The 25,597-nt window shown below is 49.2% G+C and overlaps 1 protein-coding gene across 4 annotated transcripts in view; it reads left to right on the forward strand.

Annotated features, from left to right (window-relative positions):
* Positions 1 to 25,597, forward strand: part of SLC39A11 (solute carrier family 39 member 11) — a 289,518-nt gene that overhangs the window by 40,735 nt on the left and 223,186 nt on the right. For all 4 annotated transcript variants that reach the window (XM_070774168.1, XM_070774170.1, XM_019982119.2 and 1 more), the window contains one exon: positions 5,413 to 5,571. In XM_070774168.1, the coding sequence (XP_070630269.1) occupies positions 5,413 to 5,571 (159 nt within the window). The remainder of the gene's footprint in view (positions 1 to 5,412; positions 5,572 to 25,597) is intronic.

Consider the following 25,597-nt stretch of genomic DNA (forward strand, 5'->3'; position numbering starts at 1 on the left):
CTCCGAGCCTGTTGCAGTGTCGCTCTGATGTACTTTTTTTTTTTTTTCTCACCGCCTGGAGATGCCCTTTATTCCTTTCCCCCTGTCTTGACTTTCTTGTCTCACTGCTTCATCTCATGGAGTAAACACATCCTTGAGTGTCTTTCTGAGAAGGGGCAACAGGGAGGTCAGTCTCTGGCTTCCGCAGATGCAGAGCCTGACCTGGGGACCCCCTGCGCGAGGAATCTAGGGAGGACATGCTCTTTGGGGTAGCGGCTCCGAGCGGCTCCACTTGACATCTTTCCGGCTGGGGTCACTGTCACCGAGTCTAGGCTCGTACAGCGCATGGCAGGCCGGTAAATCTAGAGACGAGTTGTCGGAGCAAGGAATAGCGACTTTGTTCAGAAAACTGGTAGACTGAGAAGATGGTGGGCCAGTGTCCCAAAGAACCATCTTACCCGAATTCAGGATTCTTTTATATTAAAAGGGGAGTGGGTGTGAGTGGCTGTTGCAAACTTCCTGGTGTCAGAATCCGCTGTTCTTGCCTCCATTTATTTAGGTCAATCACGACGTCCCTATAAACCTCCAAAAAGACAAACGTTATTCTCAGTTCTGCAGCTTTTTATCTCTCTCTGAGTGGAAAAGTGTTTTAGAGCCTAGAACTTCCCTGGTGGTCCAGGGATTAAGCGCCGCCTGGGAGTGCAGGGGACATGGGTTCCTCCCTGATCCGGAAGAAGCCACACGCCGAGGAGCCCTCCTGGGAGTGCAGGGGACATGGGTTCCCTCCCTGATCCGGAAGATGCCACACGCCGAGGAGCAACTGAACCTGGTTCACCTCAACCCGGAGCCCGCGCACCTTAGGGCCTACGCTCTGCAACAGAGGAAGTCCCTGCAATGAGAAGCCCACCCACCGCAGCGAAGAGTAGCCCCTGCTCGCTGCAACTAGAGAAAGCCTGTACAAAGCGTTGAAGACCCAGTGCAGCCAAATAAACGAAATAAATAAATAGATTAAAAAAAAATAAAGATCGGAGCCTTGAGAGTGGACTCTCCTCTATATTTTGGGCTACGGGCAATGTTCTTACAGCAAAAGCAATCGCGTACAAGGTAAAAGAAAAGAAAACAGACCCAGTGTGGGGTCGGATTTGTTCTTCCCTGGCGCACTGGTAGCCCCGTTTGTCTTTCTAAGCAGGGTTGCGGCTGCGGGAGGATCTTCAGTACCTGTCATCTGGAGTCATGAAGGGGACTGGTGGGTAATGACTTTTTTTTTTTTTTGAGCTCATTCCCTGAAGTCTTGTGCCGGGTGATTACCACCTCCCCATCTCTAGACTCTCCCCTGCAGGCCCTGCTTCTTAGGGGTAATTGAAGGTTAATCAGATACACTACTTCCTGCTTCTGTATCAGCTAGTTAATATGTCACTACATACAGATTAAAAAAAAAAAATTTCCCAACATTTAAAGGAGCTTTGCTAGTGTTGACAGTTTCCAGGAAGCTACCCATGTTGAGGGATTATCTTAAAAAATATATATATATCTATAGGATTTATCATACAGTCCAGGAATCACACTCCCTGGTGTTTACCCAAACGAACTGAAGAGTTACGTCCGCACAGAAGCCAGCACACGGATGATTACAGCAGTTTTATTCATAATTGCCAAAACGTGGAAGCAACCAAGATGCCCTGTGATAAGTGAATAGATAAGTAATACCAGGGCCCATCCAGACAATGGACTATTATTCAGTGCTAAAAAGAAACGGGCTATCAAGCCACGAAGAGACGTGGAAGGATCTTAAATGCACTTGACTTAAGTGGAAGAAGCCGGTTTGAAAAGGCTGAATACTGTACAATTTCAGCTATAAGGCATTTTGGAAAAGCCAAAACCGTGGAGCCAGTAAAAGGATTAGCGGTTGCCAAGGGTTGCCAGGGAGCCGGAAGAGATGAACAGACGGAGCACGAGAGTTCTAGGGCGTGGAACTGCCGGTCCTGACACCAGAATAGTAGATGCACGTCTTTGTGGCTTTGCGCAAACTCAGAATATACAGCACAGAGAGCCGTCTCCAATGTAGACTGTGGACTTTGGGTGATAACCATGTGCCGGTGTACGTTTACTGATCGTAACAAACGCCCCACCCGGTGAAGGATGTGGATGGTGGAGAGGCTGTGCATGTGTGGTGCAGGCAGTATGTGGGAATTCTCTGTACTTTCTGCTCAGTTTGGCTGTGAATATAAAACTGCTCTAAAAAAAAAAAGGAACACGTGCCTTTATCTGCTGTAAGAGTTTCCTGTTGCTGCTGTAACAAGCACCCCAAGCACAGTGGCTTAGAACGACTCAGATATATCATCCGACAGCACTGGAAATTAGAGGTTCACATTGGTTCTAACTGGGGTAAAATCAAGGCGGCAGCAGGGCTGCGTTCCTGCTGGAGGCTCCTGGGAAGAACCTGTTGCTTTGCCTCCTCCAGGTTCTAGAGCCCACCGACCTCCCTTGTCTCGTGACCTTTTCTCCATCGTCAAGTCAGTGACATAGCATCTTCCAGTCTCTCCTGTCTGACCATGCTCTTGTCGTCACATCTTTCTGATTCTGACTCATCTTGCTCTCTCATAACGTTTCTTGTGATGATGTGGGCCCTACCCAGCTCACCCAGGATCATCTCACCATCTCAGAATCCTTAACCACAGCTGCTGAGTCCCTCTTGCCATGTAAGGTGACATGACAGGTTTTATGGATTAGGAGGTGGTCATCTTTGAGGGGGGTGCTTCCCAGGTGGCGCTAGTGGTAAAGAACCCGCCTGCCAATGCAGGTGATGTAAGAGACGTGGGTTCGATCCCTGGGTCAGGAAGATCCCCTGAAGGAGATCATGGCAACCCTCTCCAGTGTTCTTGCCTGGAGAATCCCACGGACAGAGGAGCCTGGTGGGCTGCAGTCCATAGGGTCACAAAGAGTAGGACATGACTGAAGTGACTTAACATGTACACACACATCTTTGGGGGAGAAGTGATTATTTTGTTGATCACGTATGCCCTTTATTATTTCTTAAATTATGTTTGCACTGGGTCTTCCTTGTAGCGCACCAGCTTTCTCTAGTGTCAAGCATCGGCTACTCTCCAGCTGCAGAGCACAGGCTTCTCATTGCAATTCCAGTGGAACCCAGCTCCATCCCAAGACCGATTCTTGGTCATGTTCCAAGCTGTGGGAGGCAGGGAGACTGTTGAGGAGAAGGAAGGAAGGAAATCCTGTTGGGTTCCAGGTTTGACTGGAGGACAGAGGACAGGGATTCTTAAGAAAGGGACCCACCTGAGTCGTTGGAGATGCCTTTCCATGTCCAGCATCCTGGATTCTGGCCAACTCTCCCTTGAGAGGCATAACCTTTCTGATCTGTGTCTTATCACTTGTCCATGAGAATATTGTATTTTTCACGTGTAGAAGCAGAAAAAAGATTGGTATCCAGCGATGCCTAGGGATAGAGGGAGCTTTGACAGAAGAGGTTGGACTTGACGTTGAGAAGGTGATGGGATGCCAAGGCTGGGGAAGTGCCCCAGTGACATCGACAGGGATGAGATATGGGGAGGGACTGGAGTGGTCTTACTGGCGATGTGGTCTAAATGGGAGGCCCCGAAACACGCAAGGATGGAGGTTGCCGGGCATGCCTGGGCCGCCTCTGTACTTCTGTGCTGGCCTTCCTTGGCGGAGCTTACCACAGATGGCAGCTCTAGAGGGCTGTTGAATTCTAAAGCAGGTGAGACAGAGTCTGGGAGAGGGATGATTAGCCCCCGGCATAGAGGTTCCCACAGGCTTCCTCTGACGGCCCCATGGAGCTGAACTGATGGGCCACTTTTACTGTTTCTGGGAGTCTAAATGCAAGAGACCTGGGTTCAATTCCTGGGTTGGCAGGATCCCCTGGAAAAGGAAATGGCAACCCACTCCAGTATTCTTGCCTGGAGAATCCCATGGACAGGAGCCTGTCAGACTACAGTCCATGGGGTCACAAGAGTTGGACTCGACTTAGCGAGTAAACCACCAAACGTAGACAGTATATTAAAAAGCAGAGACATCACTTTGCCGACAAAGGTCCGTATAGTCAAACCTATGATTTTTCCAGTAGTCATGTACGAATGTGAGAATTGGATCGTAAAGAAGGCTAAGTGCCGAAAAATTGATGCTTTCGAATTGTGGACCTGCAGAAAACTCGAGAGTCCCTGGGGCTGCAAGGAGATCAAACCAGGCAATCCTAAAGGAAATCAACCCTGAATATTCATTAGAAGGACTGATGTGGAAGCTCCAATACTTTGGTCACCTGATGCGAAGAGCCGAGTCCTTAGAAAAGACGCTGATGGTGGGAAAGGCTGAAGGCAAAAGGAGAAGAGGGTGATAGAGAATGAGATGGTTGGATGGCATCACTGACTCAGTGAACATGAATTTGAGCTAACTCTGGGAGACAGAGGAGGGCAGAGGAGCCTAGTGAGCAGCAGTCCATGGGGTCACAAAGAGTCGGACGTGACTGAGCGACTGAACAACAGCAGCTGAGGCAGGTGCAATTTTCTACAGGTGGCGCTGAGATTTTTCTTGGGAGCATCTAGTGCCGAGCCAATGACTGTGTGTGAGTGACGCTCTGCAGAAGAGAAATCATTTTCTTTCCTCACGTATTTGTTCTTTATTCTTGTGTTCGTAATACCTGGTTCTGTCACTCGGATGTTATTTTGGAGATGGATGATGCAGATGTGTTTTTCAAGGCAAGGCGGCATTAAGTAATTTTAGAAACCCATTCAGCACTGTGCCTGTCAGTGCTGACTGTCATACGGTTGCAATGGGTCGTGGGTGTACTCTAGCCAAGACGTCACAGCATCTGTAAGAGGAGACAACTGTGAGTGAGTGTCTAATTCACTAAACACTGGAGAACTCTGGATCCCGTTGACTCCACTGCAGTTCGAGTCCAGTTTCATTTCTCTCCTTTCCCTCTCGTGGTTCCCTTCTCACTGAGGTGGGGATGGTCCTGCTTTGGTCAGTTCCCCGGATCTGCCACTTCCTGGCTCAGTGACCTTGGGCAAATGATCTTATTACTTCGAGATTCAATTTCTTTATCTACGAACAGCAGCTAGGACAAATCTAGATACCGTATTTAAAAGCAGAGACATCACTTCGCTGACACAGATCAGTATAAGTCAGGGCTATGGTTTCTCCAGCAGTCAGGTATGGATATGAGAGATGATAGCAAACTAGACTCCCTCTTCACAAAGTCCAGATTAAGCTCTCACAGCAGTTGATTTCTCATGGCTGCTTTTTGCCTTGGAATAGTTCCCACCTACCACTGAGAATTAAGGCTTAACCCAGGTGACACTCAAGAGTTCCAGCTGGGCCACAGAGAATTAGGAAAGTCCCCACTGGAAGGGCTTCTGGGGATGGTTTAACGGTTTGCTGCTTTTCACGGCTTTGCAGGTCATGCTGGCGGCTTCCTACTGGTCCCTCCTGGCCCCGGCAGTGGAGATGGCCACGTCCTCCGGCGGCTTCGGTTCCTTGGCCTTTCTCCCCGTGGCCGTCGGCTTCACCCTTGGAGCGGCCTTTGTCTACGTGGCCGACCTCCTGATGCCTCACTGGGTGAGTACCGCTCCTCCCTGGGCTCTCGTGTCAGGGCGTGTCCAGCTCTGTGCCACGAATCTACTTCTGTTCAAACTCAACACCCTGGGTCATGTCTCTGTTAAGTGGCTAGCGGTATCGAAATAGATACTTCAAGCCATTTAGGGCTTTTACCTAGAGGGATTGAATTGTGACTGAAAAGAAAATAAGCTCTCGGTGGTCTGACTCATCAGCTCTTCAGTCGCATTTTGCTAAGTTCGGATTTTAAATGTCAGATCTTGTTAAACACGCAGAGAACACCTGGACGTCATTCGCTGCGGCACTGTCTGCAGGAATGGACCTCGATTGGGGCAAGGGAGTGACCGGGACGCTGGTCCTGACCCTTAGCGAGCTTATGACGTCACCAGGTAGCTGAGAACACGCTGGACCACAGCAGAAGACACTCAGCAGAGCATCCCCTCCATGAGCGCTGATTAATAGGGGGATGAGGTGGGGGACCGGGCAACAGGGCTCTGGACTGGGCTCGCTTCTGACACAAACCAGTTGTATGTCCCTTACCCTCAGTTTCCTTCTTTTGACTTGAGGGTTTATAACTCCCTTAAGGGGTTGCCAGGTAATAATTTTAAAAAATCTAAAAAGGCACCAAGGATTTCCCTGGTGTTCCAGCGGTTGAGAATCCTCCCTGCCCATGCAGGGGACATGGGTTCAATCCCTGGTCCAGGAGGGACCATAAGCCTCGGGGCAGCTAAGCTCGAGCGCCACAACTTCTGAAGCCTGCATGGCCTCGAGCCCCCGACCCCCGCAGCTCGCTGCAACTAGAGAGAGTCTGCACAGCCATGAAACCCCAGCTCAGCCAAAAATTGTGAATTAAAGAAAGTAATAAGGCACCAGAATTTGGGTGAGCCGATGATTTTTTTTATTTTTTGCCTAAACAGTGCTGGGAGGTTGGCTTTGGGGACCGAGCTTTTCCTGGCTCACAGAGAAGCCCGATACACAGAGCAGCCTGCATTCTGGCTGCAGTCCCTGAGCAGAGAGAGCCAAAGCCAGACCGTGAGACTGTGACCCAGCTCCATTGGCTGAAACCAGCTTGGCTGAAGGGTGGCTGTCAGGAAGGACCCAGTGCAGGCACGCGTCACCTTAACAGGCGCTGTGTTTTAACAAGTCCCTGAGGTGGGCAGAAGCCCCCCGAGAGACCTGAGCTGGGGCTTGAATTCTCTGCTCACCCAGGAAGGGAGGAGGCGCGGGAAGGACCATCCGGGGGAGAGAGTTTCTCTGGGGATCGTGGTGGGCGGGGAGCAGGTCGGGTTCCCTGGAGTCGGCAGGGCTCGTACCCCAGGACATAGGCTCACCTTTCCCCACCTGCCTTCTTCCTTCCCCATCGGAGAGAGAGAAGGAAGAGTCTTGGGAGGAACGTGGCCCAGACACTCGTGAGAAACCGATCACTCTTGATCCGGAGGGACCAGCCTCTGGACCGAACAGCTCATTGTGCGGTGATGTCTGCGTGGGGAGCCGTGATGTCATCTTGGAGGAAAGACTGTGTCCTTCTCGTTCAACGAGAGCTTGTCAGGCTGTGGTCCTCTGTCCCCACCCCCCGGACCCTCTGCCCCCTTGTTGTTGGACACGTCTGCTTGCTAATGGCTCTGGGACAGTCCTCCGGGTGGATTGCCATAGCCTGCTGTCCAGCCCACCTGGGTTCTGTGTAACCTTGCCAGTGGAGTGTATTCTCCTTGCCCGGGCAGGAAGGCCAATGGCGTTCACGCCTGGATGGCAGACCGGGGCTGGCACAGCCCCTGCTTGTCTCCTTCTGCCCTTCCCACCCAAGCCCCCCCGGGCTTCCAAGGCAATATATGGCAGAGGGCTCTTTGTCTCGTGAGGAGTCACCGTTCCCTGGTACTGGGGCGGGGAGGGCGGGGGTGGGGTGGGGGTGTCAGCATATTTGATCAGCTGCTCGAATGTAGAGGCTTTCTCTGGGCAGTGTAAATAGTCATTTGTTCTATGCTGCGGTACATTTTTTTTTCCTTAACCTTTTGCTTCCTGTTTGCTCTACTATATGCTTTGAATATAAAGAAGATCCCAGTGGGAAGTCTTGGAAAATGAGGCCTGGTTGGGGAGTGGTGGGTGAGCACTGAGGGAGAGAATGAAAGGTCTTCAGAAAGGGCGTAAAAACCATGAACGCCCAGGACCTCGCTCATTGGCAGAAAGATCAACCTGGCGGGAAGCATCTGTTCTGGGACGTTTTAAGAGAAGTTAGTTCATGCTGTTGATGTGAGAAGGGGAATTTGTCTTGGACGAACTCGGAAACAGATAAGCATTGTTTATAACTGCAGCAGTACCCAAATGCAAACGTGACGCTAAGAGTGGTGCCAGGGAGCTGTTTGTCCATCTCTCTGAGACAGGCTGGAGGTTTCTCTCGGTCTCACTGTGAATTTGCCAACCAGACCTAGAAAGGGCAGCTGCTCGGACATAGGGAAGATGCATCTTGGAGTCTGAGTTATTGGGTTTTGACCTTGAGTCTGGCTGGTTGTCAGCATTGATTGTGCAGTCAAAGGGAATACATTCTTCTGGGGGAGAAAGCGGTGGCCAGAGTTTGGTTTCAGAACGCTCACTGCAGTTGGAGTGTAGGAACCAGGAGTTCTGTGGGGCAATTCCAACTGAGATCTCTTCAGTTTCCTGTTCATCTCACTTTGCGACAAAGCCACACGGCTCAGCACACAGCCCAGGAGCAGGACGCAGTCGTGAGAGCAAAAGGCTTTGGCTGCAGAGATGACAGACGGGGCTCGTCCTGCAAAACGAGTGCCTGGAGGAAGGGGGCCCTGCCTGCAGAAGACCCCACAGCCTCTGCTTTGTCCTCTGGGAGGACTGTGCATGGACTTTGGGCAAGAGGGAGCAAGCCAGTCCCTGGTGAAACAAGCTGGTGCAGGAGTATGCTCAGCACAGAGGTGCTTTGAGGGATTCTTTTAGCATTCCCTAAACATATCTTTTAAACTTTTCTTAAATTTTTCCTCGGCCTTTTTTTTTTTTTTAGTATTTCCTTGGCTGTGCCACAGGCCTGTGGGATCTTAGTTCCCCGACCAGGGATTGAACCGGTGTGCCCTGCACTGTAAGTGCGGAGTCCTAACCACTGGAGCCCCAGGGAAGAGCCTGCTGGAGGGCTTCTGACATTGACCCGTGACGGTCCAAGCACAGGTGCCTCTGCGAGTCCACAGGGGAGGTGCCCTCCCTATTTCTTCTTACACATTCAGGACCTGAAGGGTGGCAAAACTGCAGGAGGGCGGGAAGGAAATGGTTAACTCTGACCTTGTCTTCTAACTCGGCTCCCCTCCATTCAGCCTTTCAGATGTATTTGTCTCCCTTTTGGAGCTTGAGCCCCACATTGCTCATGAAAAGGGCTTTACTCATAACAGCCTGTCAAGTTGAACCCGCTGTGGCCACGTTAATTCCGCTTGTCCAGTCGCTCCCTGAAAGGGTGTTTATTTTCCTGCATTTATCTGAGGGTAGAGTGGAGAAGGCGGACACGGTCACCGTTAATGGGAAACGAGCTGACAGAGTTGTACAGAGGCTTTGCCAAATGATGGCTTAATGAGAGTGGAAACGGGCGGGGGTGGCTGAGGAAGGTGGAATCGGCCAGGCCCCGGAGGAAGGCGGTGGTGGTGAGTGTGGCTCAGGCCAGTCTGAGCCCATGGTCCCCCTGGATGGCTCTAGGGAGAAGCAGAATGGACCATGGACAGCTATCTGGAGATGCTGACATTTTTGTGATCTTTTCAGTTTGCTTCTATGTAAAGTTAAGATTGGCGGTGACTGCGAAGACTGCACCTTCAGTGTAAAGCAGAGATTTTTCTACTGGTGGGTGGAGGGGAGGCGGGGAGAGGAGGGTGGCTGTGTATCTCCATGGCTTCCTGTCTCTCTTTTTAGTCTTATTAATATTGCATTAATGCAACACACAAATCTCATTATAAAAATTAAACAGATTTTTATGTGACAGTCCTTTCTTGCCACAGACTGTATCGTGCTAAAGTTCATGCGTTAAACTTAATTTCCAGTATGATGGTGTTAGGAAGTGGGGCCTTTTGAAGGTGACCGGGTCATGAGGGTGGAGCCCTCATAAATAGGATTAGTGCCCCGATAAAGGAGCCCCCAGAGAGCTCCCCTCCTGGCCTCTAGCACATCAGGACGTGTGCACACTGTCTATGAGCCAGGAAGTGGGCTCTCTCCAGACACTGAATCTACTAGCACTTTGACCTCGGGCTTCTCAGCCTCTAGAATTGCCAGAAATAAATGTCTGTTGTTTATAAGCCACCTGCTGCTGCTGCTGCTGCTAAGTTGCTTCAGTCATGTCCTACTCTGTGCGACCCCATAGATGGCAGCCTACCAGGCTCCCCCGTCCCTGGGATTCTCCAGGCAAGAACACTGGAGTGGGTTGCCATTTCCTTCTCCAATGCATGAAAGTGAAAAGTGAAAGTGAAGTCGCTTAGTCGTGTCCGACTCTTCGCAACTCCATGGACTGCAGCCTACCAGGCTCCTAGTTGATGGTAATTTGTTACAGTAGCCTAAAAAAAAACATACCTGGTTTTGGAGAATTCCCTGGCAGTCCAGTGGTTAGGACTATGCTTCTGCTGCAGGGGGGACACGTGTGATCCCTGGTTGGGGAACTAAAGGAAAAAAAAAGTCAGCCTGAATGGAATAGGATGCTTCCTTTTTCCTGAACTCTTCCCAGATCAAAGTCAACCATCATCATCAGTTTAGTGGGTACCCTTGTAGATTTTTCTCTTTTCTCTCTTTTTTTTCCTTTTGTAAAATGATTTACATTGTATCTTATAAATATTAAGACATAACCACTCCGTCCTATGCTTGTATTGTTTAAGTACGCTTCAAATGAACTCTAAAGCAACCTGAACGCTGCCTCCTGTATTTAGACTTTCCTCTCTTTACATGTGTATGTGCCTGCATGCGTTTTCGCACAGTTGGAACCGTCTGTGCTTTCTCTTCTTGTGTGTTATTTTTAAAATTCGAAATGATTTTCATCTCCTCGTTTTAGCACCTGCGCGGAGACCTTGCGTCTTTGTGCAGCTTGCCGGACCGCTTCCCTGCGGCTGAGTAGTTCGATCGCTCTGTGCTTTTGCGTACGTATGTGTGTGTGTGTCCTGGAGATGTGATTTTGTTATGTGTTTCCTGAAAAACAAGTAGTAACATACAAGCTGTGATGCCGCCACTTGCTTTTGCAGCTTTGCTTTCGGTCTTGGCAGCCTGCTCTCTGGGAGATGCCTGCTCCCCGCCCCTTTCCTCCCTGCCTGGGGATCTGACATCCGAAGAGGCTGCCCAGGGACTGCAGGGGGCAGGGACGTGGACGCTCCTGTCGGGCAGCGTGGCTGACGACCCTGGCTGGTCAGGCTCCAAGGTCAGCAAGCGTCAGGGGTACTGCCTTCTCCCCAGCCCCTTCGTGAGTCTGTGTCCCGATCCTGTTCCGCTTCCCTTAGTCTTTGCCGTGATGGCACGGAAGATGCCTCTGCTGAAAACTTAAATGAGCAGGGTGGGCACATACCTTTTTTAAAAATCATTTTTATTGGCATGTAGTTGCCTTACAGTGTAGTGTTATTTTCTACTGTACAGCGAAGTGAATCAGCCACATGTGTACTTATATCCCCACTTTTTTGGGTTTCCTTCCCATTGAGGTCACCACGGAGCACAGCGTTCCCTGAGCTGTACGTGGGTTCTCGTTAGCTGTCTATTTTATACGTAGTATTGCACATACTTCTAATATGTACTCAGCTGTTGCTGGTGTCGGCTTCCGGCTGCCGGAGTTGCGGTGAGAGCCACGTGTGACCATTGTTTGGAAGGGACAGATGCTGCAGGAGGCGATGATTTTGCCCCAGGAGGGGGGATGTATGTTTTCCTTTCCTTCATGGACTCTGCATCTTTAGCATTCTGATTCTACTTAACGGAAGAGTACCTAACAGAGGAGGTGCAGGTGGGGGAGAATGTCGAGGGTCGCTTGCAGGGGGAGGAACTGCAGTGGCGTTTCCATTCGTAGAATCTATTGTCCTGTTGTCCTTGAGTTGCTAAGACTCTTTTGTGACACTGCAGCCCGCCAGGCTCGTCTGTCCTTGAGATTTCCCGGGCGAGAATAGTGGAGCGGGCTGTCATTTCCTCCTCCAGGGCATCTTCCCAACCCAGGGATTGAACCCACCTCTCCTGCTTGGCAGGTGAATTCTTTACTGCTGAACCACCAGAGAAGGTCGCAGAATTCTGGTATCAAAGAAGAAAAGGAGTCAATTTTACGGATGGAGCTGTTGGTTTGGCCACTTCTTCGAGAGGAAGGAGCTGGATTAAGGCCCCTGGAAAAGCTAAAAGGTTGTCGTCTCCTATATTGAGCCCTGGGGATACGTGACAGAAGGTGTCAGCGAGAGCAGGACGCAGACGCTGGCCCCGAAGATGTCCTGTGCAGCTCCGTGCCCGTGGCTCCTTTGGTCCTGTGTCTTGGGGCTGGAGGAGGGGAAGGGATCGTCAGCCGTGTGTCTCAGAAGTACACGTTGTCTCTAGAATCACAGCCAGTTCCCTTCAGAGCCTCCCTTCTCCAATTCCATGAGTAAATAGTAGGTGGGCTCACCTTGACCTGAGCAAGACCAGGGTGTTCTGAATTTAATGCCAAAACTGATAGACGGTTGCGAGCTCCGAACACAGTCCTTCAGGCATTTGCACATTCTCTCCTGCTCACCCTGCAGAGTGCGGTTTGTGTGTTCTTCACCAGAAAGCTCCCCTGGCCGTCCCAGGTGTTGGCACCTCCCACATCTTGACCCTTCTCTTCCCTGTGGATAGCAGGCCTCCAGGAGGTAGGAATGAAGAATAAATGAATGGATGGAGATACTGAGCGGGAGATAGTGTTAGTGGCTCAGTCGTGTCCGACTCTTTGGGACCCCATGGACTGTAGCGCCTCTGTCCACGGGATTCTCCAGGCAAGAATGCCGGAGTGGGTTGCCACGCCCTCCTCCAGGGGATCTTCCTGACCCAGGGATTGAACCCAGGTCTCCTGCATTGCAGGCAGATTCTTTACAGTCTGAGCCACCAGGGAAGTCCAATGAATGAATGAACGAATGAATGGAGATATTGGGAAGATCAAATAAGATCGTCTTCATGATATCTCTTTCCAGCCTCAAACTTGAAAACACTTTACAGGGACTTCCTGGTGGTCCAGTGGTTAAGACTCTGGGCTCCCAACGCAGGGGTGGTGGTGGTGGTTTAGTTGCTAAGTTGAACGCAGGGGGCCTGGGTTCAGTCCTTGGTCAGGGAACCAGATCCCACATGGTGTAGCCAAGAGTTCACATGCGGAAACTAAAGATCTCGAAGACTGCAGCTGAGGCCCAGAGCAGCCAAATAAATAAATATTAGATATAGATTTAAAGCGCTTTATAGCCTTGAGTTCGGAGAAGGCAATGGCACCCCACTCCAGTACTCTTGCCTGGAAAATCCCATGGACGGAGGAGCCTGGTAGGCTGCAGTCCTTGGGGTCACTAAGAGTCGGACACGACTGAGTGACTTCACTTTCTCTTTCCACTTTCATGCATTGGAGAAGGAAATGGCAACCCGCTCCAGTGTTCTTGCCTGGAGAATCCCAGGAACGGGGAAGCCTGGTGGGCTGCCGTCTATGAGGTCACACAGAGTCGGACACGACTGAAGTGACTTAGCATAGCTTAGCATAGCATAGCCTTGAGTTATTTTCCGGAGGCAGATCTATGCTCCTTGGCAGCTGACCACTTTCTGGGCACCAGAAACACGAGCCACAGATAGTTAAATAGAAAAACTGAATCTGACGTGTGGATCCGTTACAGGCTTTTTCACGCTTTGTTTACTTCCTAATTATGTTTGCTGGAGAATCTAGAGACTTATACTGCCGTTTAGAGTCAACATTTTCTGAGCAATTGGACCAGGAAGTGTGCTAGAGGGTGGGGGTGAATGGGGAGTGTGGGTGGGAAAGAGCAGAGACGTTGCCTTTGGTGCCTTAGAGAAATACTGACGCCTGGACCTCCCGCAGGAAGCTCTGAGTCATTGTGTCCCGGGCAGGGCCTCGGTCTCTAAAGGAAAACATCCCCAAGAAGGCTCTGACGTTCAGCCAAGGCTGGTGACCTCTGATTGAGGCAGAGTATAACTTGCTTTGATTCAGGTGCTGTTGCTTGGATGGTGCACTGCAATCCAAGTACCTCTTTCTTTCCTTTGGAAGCCAAAGTCTTACTGTTTATTGCGAAGAACTCAGTAAAGAGGGAAGAAGGGCTTCCTGCAGGTAATGGAGGGACGGTCTCAAGATGAAAAGGGAAAAGGGACCTGGCTCTGTGGTTGGTAAACTTGGGGGCACACCAGAGTGACCTGGGGGGCCGAGCAAACGCAGGGGCCCTGGCCCCACCCCAGGCTCTTGAGATGGAGCCAGGGCGTCTGCAGTTTGTCTGCTTTTCTTTGAAGGGGGTGGCATGCCACATGGCAATGTGGGATCTTAGTTCCCGACCAGGAATGAAACCCGTGACCCCTGCATTGGAAGTCCCCGAGGCGTCTGCATTTTGAAACAGGTCCCCAGGGGATTTTGATGCTCACCGGAGTGAGGAAATCACAGAACAGTCCAGCAAGGTGTGCTGGAGGAGTCTGGGAAACCGTCCTGTGTGAGGGACACAGATGGGAAACCTGGGCGGTGGGATACCCCAGACCCTCTGTTTCTTGTAGTCTCCTTAAAAATGTATATATATATATATTTTATGACAAAGGAACTTATAAACAGAAACAGACTCACAGACATGGAAAACGAACTTGTGGTTACCGAAGGTAAAGGGGGTGGTGAGTTTAGGCGTTTTGGGTCAGCAGGCACAAGCCATTATGTATTCAGTGGACAGACAGCAAGGTCCTGGTGTATAGCACAGGAAACTGTGTTCTGTATCCAGAGTGACCATAATGGAAAAGAGCATGAAAAGGAACATGTATAATGGGATCACCCTGTTGTGCCCTTAAACGCATACAACCTTGTAAATCAACTGTACAAAAAAATAATTTTTTTTTGGTAGTTGATGTGAAATTCACATAACGTAAAATTAATTGTTTTATTTGTACGTATTTATGTCTGGCTGCACACTGGGGCTTGCCGGATGTTCTCTGACCAGGAATTGAACCCAGGCCACGGCTGAGAAAGCCTGGAATCCTATCCACTAGGCCCCCAGGGAACTCCTGAAGTTGGCCATTTTAAAGTGAACCATTCAGTGACACAGTACCTTCACAGTTCTGTGTAACCAACATTGCTATCTAGTTCCAGAACATTTTTCATCCCCCTCAAAAGGAAACCCCCATCCCCGTTAAGCCGTCGCTCCCCACCCCTCCCTCACCCCCAAGCCCTGGTCACTACAAATCTTCCTTCTGTTTCTGTCCATTCACCCATTTTTGGCTATTTTTCTATAAATGCGATCATACAGTAAGTGACCTTTTGTGTCTGTTTTTTTTTTTTTTTTTTTAACTCAGCATAATGTTTTCAGGTTTCATCAGCGCTGTAGCCTGTGTCAGAACCGCGCTGCTTGTTGTCTGAACGCTGCTCCATTACCTGGTTACCTCATGTTGGTCTCCCGTTCATCCGCTGCTGCACATTTGGGTTGTCTCCAGCTCTGGGCAGTTGTGAACAGCCCTGCTGTGGATGTCGGGGTACAGACGTACAGCGTTCGTTCGTACGCTCTGATTCTCAGTTCCCGGCGGTAGGCATCATGATCTCCACTTAACCACCTGTTGGGTCAGTCCAGGCGGGCAGTGCGGCTAGCGGCTCAGATGACCCACAGTTTGCTGGAGACGCAGAGCTCTCTGGAGCTCAGCTCTGAATAAGAGGTGGCCAGGGCTTCTCCGGTGGCACTAGCGGTAAAGAACCTGCCTGCCGACGCAGGAGGTGTAAGGAGACACGGGTTTGATTCCTGGGTTGGGAAGATCCCGTGGAGAAGGGAATGGCAACCCACTCCAGTATTCTTGCCTGGAGAATTCCAGGGACAGAGGAGCCTGGCGGGCTATAGTCCATGGGGTCTCAAAGAGTCTGAGCACATACAAGATACATTTCTGACTATTTACTCTCCATCCAAAACCCTTTGCGATCTTCCCCTCGGGTCCACGCCGTTTTGTCTTTTCTCTTTAACGTGGATTTTCTCCAGGGCTGTGCTCCAGGCCCCTCCTTACCTCCTTAGCTTCAGCTCAGGCCGGTCTTCTGCCCCCTGAGCCAAACGTCAGCTGCTGCAGCGGGTTCTCAGGACACACGTGTGCGCATCGTCATCTGAGCTTTTCCTCACGGTCTCCCTCTGCTGGAACCACTTTCCTCCTTCACACGTCAGCTGGCCAGTCCTTATTTAGGACCAGATGCGTCCTTTCCTCCAGATGCGTTCCTGGAGTTCCCGTCTGGGTAAAGTGCCCTGCCTCTCTGCAGCCCTCTCCACCCGGCCCCTGCCTGGCACTTGCTTCCCTGGTGAACTGTCAGCTCCTTGCGGGCAGTGTCTTGATCTGTCTTGTTTGCCCTGAATCCCCAGCACCTGCCACAGAGCATGTGGCCTGGAGCTGGGGCCTCAGAGCATCATTCGTTTGAGGATGGAGTGAGCATGTTTGATCCTGGCACTTTATTCATCACTGCATCCTCCAGCTTACATCAGTGCCTGGATCCGGCTGGATGCTATGGCCCCACTAATACCTCCCAACGCAATAAACACTTCCTAAATGTGGGATCATTGAATGAAAAGGAGAATTATATGTACTGCGTGCATTTACATTTGTGCATAGCTCAAATACTTTGGTCACCTGATGCAAAGAGCCAACTCATTGGAAAAGACCCTGATGCTGGGAAAGATTGGGCAGGATAAGGAGAAGACAGAGGATGAGATGGCTAGACAGCATCACCAGCTCAATGGACATGGATTTGAGCAAACTCCGGGAGATGGTGAAGGACAGGGAAGCCTGGCATGCTACAGTCCACAGGGTCACAAAGAGTCTGACACAAGTTTAGCAACAGAACAATAATATGTATATGTGCATATGGGTTTAAAAAAAAAAAAAAACCAAAATGAATTGTAAGTAAAGTCCCTGCAAGGAGAAGGCTGGCTTTGTGAAGAATCAGGTGATCAAATGAGCTAAAACAGAGTCGGCATACTTTTTTAAGAACGACCAAGAAAGTAAATATTTTGCACTTTGCAGACCACATATGGTCTCTGTTGCCTTTTCCTTTCCTCTTCCTTCCTTACAATCCTTTAAAAATGTGAAAAACATCCGTAGCTCAGAGGCTTTAAAAGACAGGGCTCTGGCTGCATCTGGAACCTGGGCTGCCGTCTGTAGCCTCTTATTCTCAAGGTCATTCAAGGCCATGCGCTTTTAAACTTGGCTTTAACACTCTCGTGGTAGATGCATTTATACGCTGGCTTTTTTTTTCTCCATTTGTTAAAATCACATATGTTAACTATTTAAAAAAATCCAGAGAATAGAAAAGTTCCCGGAGATAAGAAAAGTCTACTTTTAATCTCACCACATGGGAGCAACTATAATTCACGTCTTGGAACATTTGCTTTCTGTATCTTTTCCTGTTGCCTTTTTCTCTGGGTGGGAAATGTCACAAGAATAACTCACAGTCGTGGAACGTGTACTGTGGGCATGCACGTTGCATGCACAGTCCTGCGTGCGTGCGCGCTCAGTCGCTCAGTCGTGGCCGACTCTTTGCGACCCCGTGGACTATAGCCTACCAGGCTCCTCTGCCCACGGAATTTCCCAGACAAGAATACTGGAGTGGGTTACCGTTTCCTTCTCCAGGGGATCTTCCCAATCCAAGGGTTGAACCCTCATCTCCTGCATTGGCAGGCGGATTCTTTACCGCTGTGCCACCCGGGAGACCACAGTAGCCCTGTGGGGTCAGTGGTGTTGTTAATTTTATTTGACAGACGAGGAAACTGGGCTCATTTCTGTGATGCAAATGACCTACATTCAGAAGGACGCGTGTCACTAAGCAGCAAGCCCAGGGATGCTCAGGTGGTGATTGAAGGTGCAAAAGGAGCCTTTGTCCCTGGGCCCCTGGGCAGCTGGAATAGTAGGGTACTTTGTTATTGCAGCAAAACACAGCTCATCCTAATTAATACCCTGAACCACCAAGACATGTGGCTACAATCGATGTTAGTTGTATTATGCTATCCAGAGGGCTTCTGTACTCTTGGTAGAGATGCCAGAGGCATTCTGGTTGGATACTGTCTGTCTGTGTGTGTGTTTTGTTGATGAAAAATTAATCAGTTGATCTAAGATAGAAATGGAAAATGTTATTTGAGCCAAAATGAAGATTATAACCCAGGGATGGCATCTCACAAAACTCTGAGAACTGTTCCACCCACTAGAAGTCAAGGCACAGTCATATAAGTTTTTTTGAGACAAATCAGATCAGTCACTCAGTTGTATCCAACTCTTTGCAACCCCATGAATTGCAGCACGCCAGGCCTCCCTGTTCATCACCAACTCCCAGAGTTCACAGAGACTCAACGTCCATCGAGTCAGTAATGCCATCCAGCCATCTCATCCTCTGTCGTCCCCTTCTCCTCCTGGGGCAATCCCTCCCAGCATCAGAGTCTTTTCCAATGAGCCAACTCTTCGCATGAGGTGGCCAAAGTACTGGAGTTTCAGCTTTAGCATCATTCCTTCCAAAGAAATCCCAGGGCTGATCTCCTTTAGGATGGACTGGCTGGATCTCCTTGCAATCCAAGGGACTCTCAAGAGTCTTCTCCAACACCACAGTTCAAAAGCATCAATTCTTTGGCGCTCAGCCTTCTTCACAGTCCAACTCTCACATCCATGCATGACCACAGGAAAAACCATAGCCTTGACTAGACGAACCTTTGTTGGCAAAGTAATGTCTCTGCTTTTGGATATGCTATCTAGGTTGGTCATAACTTTCCTTCCAAGGAGTAAGCGTCTTTTAATTTCATGGCTGCAGTCACCATCTGCACTGATTTTGGAGCCCCCCAAAATAAAGTCTGACACTGTTTCCACTGTTTCCCCATCTATTTCCCATGAAGTGACGGGACTGGATGCCATGATCTTTGTTTTCTGAATGTTGAGCTTTAAGCCAACTTTTTCACTCTCCATTTTCACTTTCATCAAGAGGCTTTTTAGTTCCTCTTCACTTTCTGCCATAAGGTTGGTGTCATCTGCATATCTGAAGTTACTGATATTTCTCCCAGCAGTCTTGATTCCAGCTTGTGTTTCTTCCAGTCCAGCGTTTCTCATGATGTACTCTGCATATAGGTTAAATAAACAGGGTGACAATATACAGCCTTGACGTACTCCTTTTCCTATTTGGAACCAGTCTGTTGCTCCATGTCCATTTCTAACTGTTGCTTCCTGACCTGCATACACATTTCTCAAGAGGCAGATCAGGTGGTCTGGTATTCCCATCTCTTTCAGAATTTTCCACAGTTTCCTGTGATCCATACCATCAAAGGCTTTGGCATAGTCAATAAAGCAGAAATAGATGTTTTTCTGGAACTCTCTTGCTTTTTCCATGATCCAGCGGATATTGGCAATTTGATCTCTGGTTCCTCTGCCTTTTCTAAAACCAGCTTGAACATTAGGAAGTTCACGGTTCACATATTGCTGAAGCCTGGCTTGGAGAATTTTGAGCATTACTTTACTAGCGTGTGAGATGAGTGCAATTGTGCGGTAGTTTGAGCATTCTTTGGCATTGCCTTTCTTTGGGATTGGAATGAAAACTGACCTTTTCCAGTCCTGTGGCCACTGCTGAGTTTTCCAAATGTGCTGGCATATTGAGTGCAGCACTTTCACAGCATCATCTTTCAGGATTTGGAATAGCTCCACTGGAATTCCATCACCTCCACTAGCTTTGTTCGTAGTGATGCTTTCTAAGGCCCACTTGACTTCACATTCCAGGATGTCTGGCTCTAGGTGAGTGATCACACCATCGTGATTATCTGGGTCGTGAAGATCTTTTTTGTACAGTTCTTCTGTGTATTCTTGCCATCTCTTCTTAATATCTTCTGCTTCTGTTAGGTCCATACCATTTCTGTCCTTTATCGAGCCCATCTTTGCATGAAATGTTCCTTTGGTATCTCTAATTTTCTTGAAGAGATCTCTAGTCTTTCCCATTCTGTTGTTTTCCTCTATTTCTTTGCATTGATTGCTGAGGAAGGCTTTCTTATCTCTTCTTGCTATTCTTTGGAACTCTGCATTCAGATGTTTATATCTTTCCTTTTCTCCTTTGCTTTTCGCTTCTCTTCTTTTCACAGCTATTTGTAAGGCCTCCCCAGACAGCCATTTTGCTTTTTTGCATTTCTTTTCCATGGGGATGGTCTTGATCCCTGTCTCCTGTACAGTGTCATGAACCTCTGTCCATAGTTCATCAGGCACTCTAGATCTATCAGATCTAGGCCCTTAAATCTATTTCTCACTTCCACTGTTTAATCATAAGGGATTTGATTTAGGTCATACCTGAGTGGTCTAGTGGTTTTCCCTACTTTCTTCAATTTAAGTCTGAATTTGGCAATAAGGAGTTCATGGTCTGAGCCACAGTCAGCTCCCGATCTTGTTTTTGCTGACTGTATAGAGCTTCTCCATCTTTGGCTGCAAAGAATATAATCAATCTGATTTCGGTGTTGACCATCTGGTGATGTCCATGTATAGAGTCTTCTCTTGTGTTTTTGGAAGAGGGTGTTTGTTATGACCAGTGCATTTTCTTGGCAAAACTCTATCAGTCTTTGCCCTGCTTCATTCCGTATTCCAAGGCCAAATTTGCCTGTTACTCCAGGTGTTTCTTGAGTGCCTACTTTTGCATTCCAGTCCCCTATAATGAAAAGGACATCTTTTTTGGGTATTAGTTCTAAAAGGTCTTGTAGGTCTTCATAGAACCGTTCAACTTCAGCTTCTTCAGCATTACTGGTTGGGGCATAGACTTGGATTACTGTGATATCGAATGGTTTGCCTTGGAAACGAACAGAGATCATTCTGTCATTTTTGAGACAGAGGGCTGCACATTAGAAAGAAAGAAAGTGAAAATGTCGGTTGCTCAGTCATGTCCAACTCTTTTCAACCATATGGACTCTGTCCATGGGTTTCTCCAGGCAAGAAATTATCGACAGTTAACACAGTCCAGATCCAAGTGTCATCATCATGGGTGATGTGACCTCTTACAAAATCAAAAAGGAATGTTATCTTTTAAGGAGTTGTCTTGTTGACACTGGGAAAAGGTTGCCCTTTCTGGCTGAGCAGGTTTTTCTGCCAATGGAGGAGGTTTGGTCAATGTCTAATGCAGATACACCGCAGTCATGAAATTAAAAGACGCTTGCTCCTTGGAAGCAAAGCTATGACCAACCTAGACAGCATTTTAAAAAGCAGAGACATGACTGCCAACAAAGGTCCGTCTAGTCAAAGCTGTGGTTTTTCCAGTAGTCATGTACAGATGTGAGAGTTGGACCATAAAGAAAGCTGAGCACTGAAGAATGGATGCTTTCAAATTGTGGTGTTGGAGAAGACTCTTGAGAGTCCCTTGGACTGCAAGGAAATCCACCCAGTCCATCCTAAAGGAAATCAGTCCTGAATATTCATTGAAAGGACTGATGCTGAATCCGAAAGCTCCAATACTTTGGGCACCTGATGCGAAGAGCTCACTCATTGGAAAAACCCTGATGCTGGGAAAGATTGAAGGCAGGAGGAGAAGGGGACGACAGAGAATGAGATGGTTGGATGGCATCACCGACTCAATGGACATGAGTTTGAGCAAACTCCGGGAGATAGCGAAGGACAGGGAGGTCTGGCGTGCTGCAGTCCATGGGGTCACAAAGAGTCAGACACGACTGAGCCGCTGAGCAACGACAACAAGGATGCAGATACGAGATGCAGAGTGGGAGTGGGGGCGAGGAAACCGAAGGGCAGAGGACATTGTTTATGTTTGAAATTTTCTTTTCTTGCCATAAAATATGAATTTGATTTCACAGCTTCCTCATTGGTCAGTTACCCCGTTTGGACTGCCTTGGGAAGCAAAAGAGGACAGAATTAAAAGGGGTGCTTGTCACCGCTTTCTGCTTGCCCCTGAGTTCCACTGCGGAAGGAAAGCAAGCGGGTAGCTGCACACGCCTGTCCCCCGGGACAGCGAAGTGTGACGTCCGGGTGAGGCTGAGGGCCTCACTTCCTCAGTCCCAGGGGCTTCGGGTTCTTCTCGGCATGTTTTCACAGTCACCCCTGGCTTCCTCCTCCCCGTCCTCTCCTGACAGCCTTCGGAAAAATAATTGCCTGCTTTGTCTGACACCCCGATCCCGACTCTGCTCGCCCCTCCCCGTTTTGCCGGAAGGGCTTGCATATCAAGTTCCCATATGGCACAGCGCATGGCGTTTGGAGGAGCCCCAGCAGACTGGCTCCTCCGTGATGCCCAGGCTTCCTCCGATCCAGCATCAGAGGAGTTTAGGGCCAGGCTGGCAGGTAACGTCTGTGGAAGTGCAAGCTTGTGATGGGCTCACCTGCTGAGGGAGTTCCGGTTTGGCATCAGAGTGGGGCCGTTCTGGGTTATTTACAGTTCGTGATGCTATACTAGAGTGTAATGATGTACTACCTGATGATACACGATATAATGATATCTCACAATGGCATTAGGCTTTATGTAGCAGCATAGCATTAGATATATTGCATCTTCATTCTCTCTAACGCCCCCACGCTGCCCATCCAGGTTGTGTTAAAACTTCTTCTCTTTTGTGTTTGGCCACACCATGCTTTAGATGAGGTCTTGGTTCCCCAACCAGGGATTGAACTCACACACCCTGCATTGAAAGCATGGAGTCTTAACCACTGGACCCCCAGGGAAGCCCCTACAGCGTCTTTAGAGGCGGTGTGTCGTACTGGATCACCCAGGATCTTTGACCAAGTTGTCCTTGATTCATAGGACTGTGTGTCTTGGTGCAGTTGCTTAACCGCCCTGAGACTTGGTATCCTTATCTGTAAAGTGGGTACAATCCTACCTGAGAGTGTGGCCGTGAGGATTAAATAAGTTCCTATGGAGGACCTAACACAGAGTCTGGCCAGCATACAGTAGGTGTTTAATAGATACGAGTTACATCAACACATGTGGAAGCTGCTGGGGATACCTTCTTGGTTATGTTTCTTATTGGCATAAATTCTGGGCACAGGCTTAATAAAGCATGTGTGTGCATTGCTTTTTCTCTCTGAATCCCGTCTCTGTGGTTATCGTCACAGAGAGTAGGTCAGCTCCATTTCGCGTCTGTGGAATCCTGCGTGGCCTGGCTTCCCTTACACCTTCACTGAGCTGTTTCAGCAGGGACCACCTCCCCCGCCCCCGGCCCAGACTTTTGCTTTCTTCCCGATTGTGCTCTGTGGCTCAGTGATGAGATGAGTTATCATAGCCACGAGGAGGACCCCGAAGCAGCCTCGTGCGTCAGAATCACGGTGCGAGGGGCATCTGGACCCGCGCACTTCTGTCGACCTTCGCTGCCTTCTGTCCTCAGCTGAGTCTCTTCTTCCCCTTTCCTCCTTACCGGCTACTGCCCTGTCCCCACCAAGTCTATTTCTCTTTGCTTCATTTAGTGCCAGACTTTGGTACCAGTCATTTTGCAAGTGCCAGGGATCAAAAGCCTTATAGTTAGATTAACAAGCAGTGGCAGAGTGGTAATTGCTATGATGGAAGAGTGTAAGATGAGAGCCCTGATAAATCATGACTCAGTGCACCCAGGGCAGTCCCCGAGGGCTTCCTGGAGTTGGTGCTTGAATTGAGACTTAAAGGTTAAGTTGGAATTCGTCAGGTGGATGGCGTTGATAGGTGGTGGTGGGGCATACATTTCAGACAAAGGGCACACTGGGTCTAAAGGTGCACTGCAGGGCTTCCCGGGCAGTCCAGGGGTTAAGACTCCACGGTCCTAACACAGAGGGCACAAGTTCAGTTCCTGGCCAGGGAAGATCCTGTGTGCTGTGTTGCATGACCAAAATAAAGAAAAAGAAAAGAAAGTGCCCTGCAGCAGGCTGAGCAGTTCGTTGTTTTGTCACGGTACCAGGCGTGTGTATTCGTTAGCCATTGCTGCCTCACAACCACAAGACCTGAGTGGCGCAGAGCCATCTGTAAGGACTGATCTCCCAGCTGCCTGTAAACTGACCGGGACATCTCTGCACGTGTCCGTTGGGCGCACCCCTCCTTCTGCCTCCAGCTTGGAGGGCAGCTGGCCTCGACGGCTTGAAGCTGCAGGACCTCAGGTGGCCGGGCTGACTCTGCTCCCGTGCCCTGCCTTGGGCCAGGGCATATCCTTCTCAAAGCCAGGGCAGAGCCGTAAAAGGAGGGGCAGAAACAAACAGGGCCTGGGAGGGCTGAGGCCCAGAGCTGACCCACGGATGCTTCTGTCCGTGCAGTATTGCCTGACGCCGTGCTCTCAGACGTCAGGCCTCCAGAGCCGGGAGAGAGCACGTTTCCGCAGTTTTAAGGCTCTAGTTTGTGGTAATTTGTGATGGCTGCCCTACAGACTCGTGGTGCAGGCAGATAAACCAGGCCCATGAGAAGACCGTGACAGGATGCAGAGAGAAGTCAAGAGCTGGGGCCCAAGCCTGCCCCTGCCACACAGAGCGTGGTGGCGGAGAGAGGTGGGCCAGGGCAGGTGGGCGGATTATACACCGAGGGGAGGCACAGTCTCCAGAAAGCTTGGCTTTTATCCTGTAGGCAGCAGTGAGAATGAAGGTCCTGGTTAAGGTCTTCAGATTTGCGTTCTTTCCCTTCCGAAAGAAGTCTCTGGGGTGGGAGGGCACCTCCCTGGCAGTCCAGTAGCTAAGACCCCGAGATCCCAGTGCAGGGGGCTCAGGTTCGATCCCTGGTCAGGAAACTAGATCCCACCTGCCACAACTAAGCGTTTGCACGCCGCAGCTGAAATATCTTCTATGTCACTATAAAGATGCGGCACAACCAAATAAATAATTTTTTTTGTTTTTTAAGAAGGAAGGCTCTGGCGTGATGGAGGGCAGTGTGGAGGATGCTAGTCTAGACTCAGGCTATGACAGTAAGCCGGTGAGAAAAGAGGGGCGTGGGAATCAGGGTAGCACTTTAGAAAGTGAAAGTGTTAATTGCTCAGTCATGTCTGACTATTTGTGACCCCATGACCTGTAGCCTGCTAGGCTCCTCTGTCCGTGAAATTCTCCAGGCAAGAATACTGGAGTGGGTAGCCTTTCCCTTCTCCAGGGGATCTTCCCAACCCAGGGATCAAACCCAGGTCTCCCACATTGCAGGCAGATTCTTTACCGTCTGAGCCACCACGGAAGCCCGGTGACAAAATGGAAGCATTTAAAGTGTGCTGACATTAAAACAAAATGCAAAGGCAAAAGCTTCTCTCTGAGCAAAGATACTCTAAATTAAATCCACATTAAAGCCTTGTGAGTTCTGTGCACTGCGTACGGCTGACACAAAGTACTGATGTCTAGAATATATAAAGAGCTGCCACAAATCGATGAAAAAGGGCCCACCCATGCTCTTCAAGAAAAGCAGAAAAACAAATGAATGAACTATTTGATTAGGAATTTCAGAGGAGGAAACCCTAAAGGCCCGACAGATACATGCAAAGATGTTCAACAACATCACTAGTAATTGGGGAAATGCCACTTAAATTCTTACTCTTTATATCTGACAAAAAGTGAAAAAAATTGGTAGTTCCAGCCATTAACAAGGTTTGGGCAAATGGGAGCCTGCATCCACAGTTGGTGGAAGTGCAAATTAATGCAGCCATCTGTGTGAGTAGTTTGGAAATCTATAGTAAAACTGAAGATGCACATTTTACACGACCAAGCATTCCAGTTTTGGGACATCTCTAGACGTCCTCGCAAAGATACACAAGGAGCCAGGCATGGGAATAGTCACAGAAGCATTTCTTGTAATGGTGAAAAATTGGAAGTAAAATACCAGTCCTCAGATGAGTGGATGATTAAATTGTGATAAATGCATAAAATAGTGTGCTAAACTGCAGTTAAAACACATGAGCTAGATCTATAAATTGACCAAGATAAATGTCCAATATTTAGCAGAAAGCAGAAGTAAATTGCA

This window comes from Bos indicus, chromosome 19 (genome assembly GCF_029378745.1).
Source record: "Bos indicus isolate NIAB-ARS_2022 breed Sahiwal x Tharparkar chromosome 19, NIAB-ARS_B.indTharparkar_mat_pri_1.0, whole genome shotgun sequence".
Taxonomy (NCBI): Eukaryota; Metazoa; Chordata; class Mammalia; order Artiodactyla; family Bovidae; genus Bos; species Bos indicus.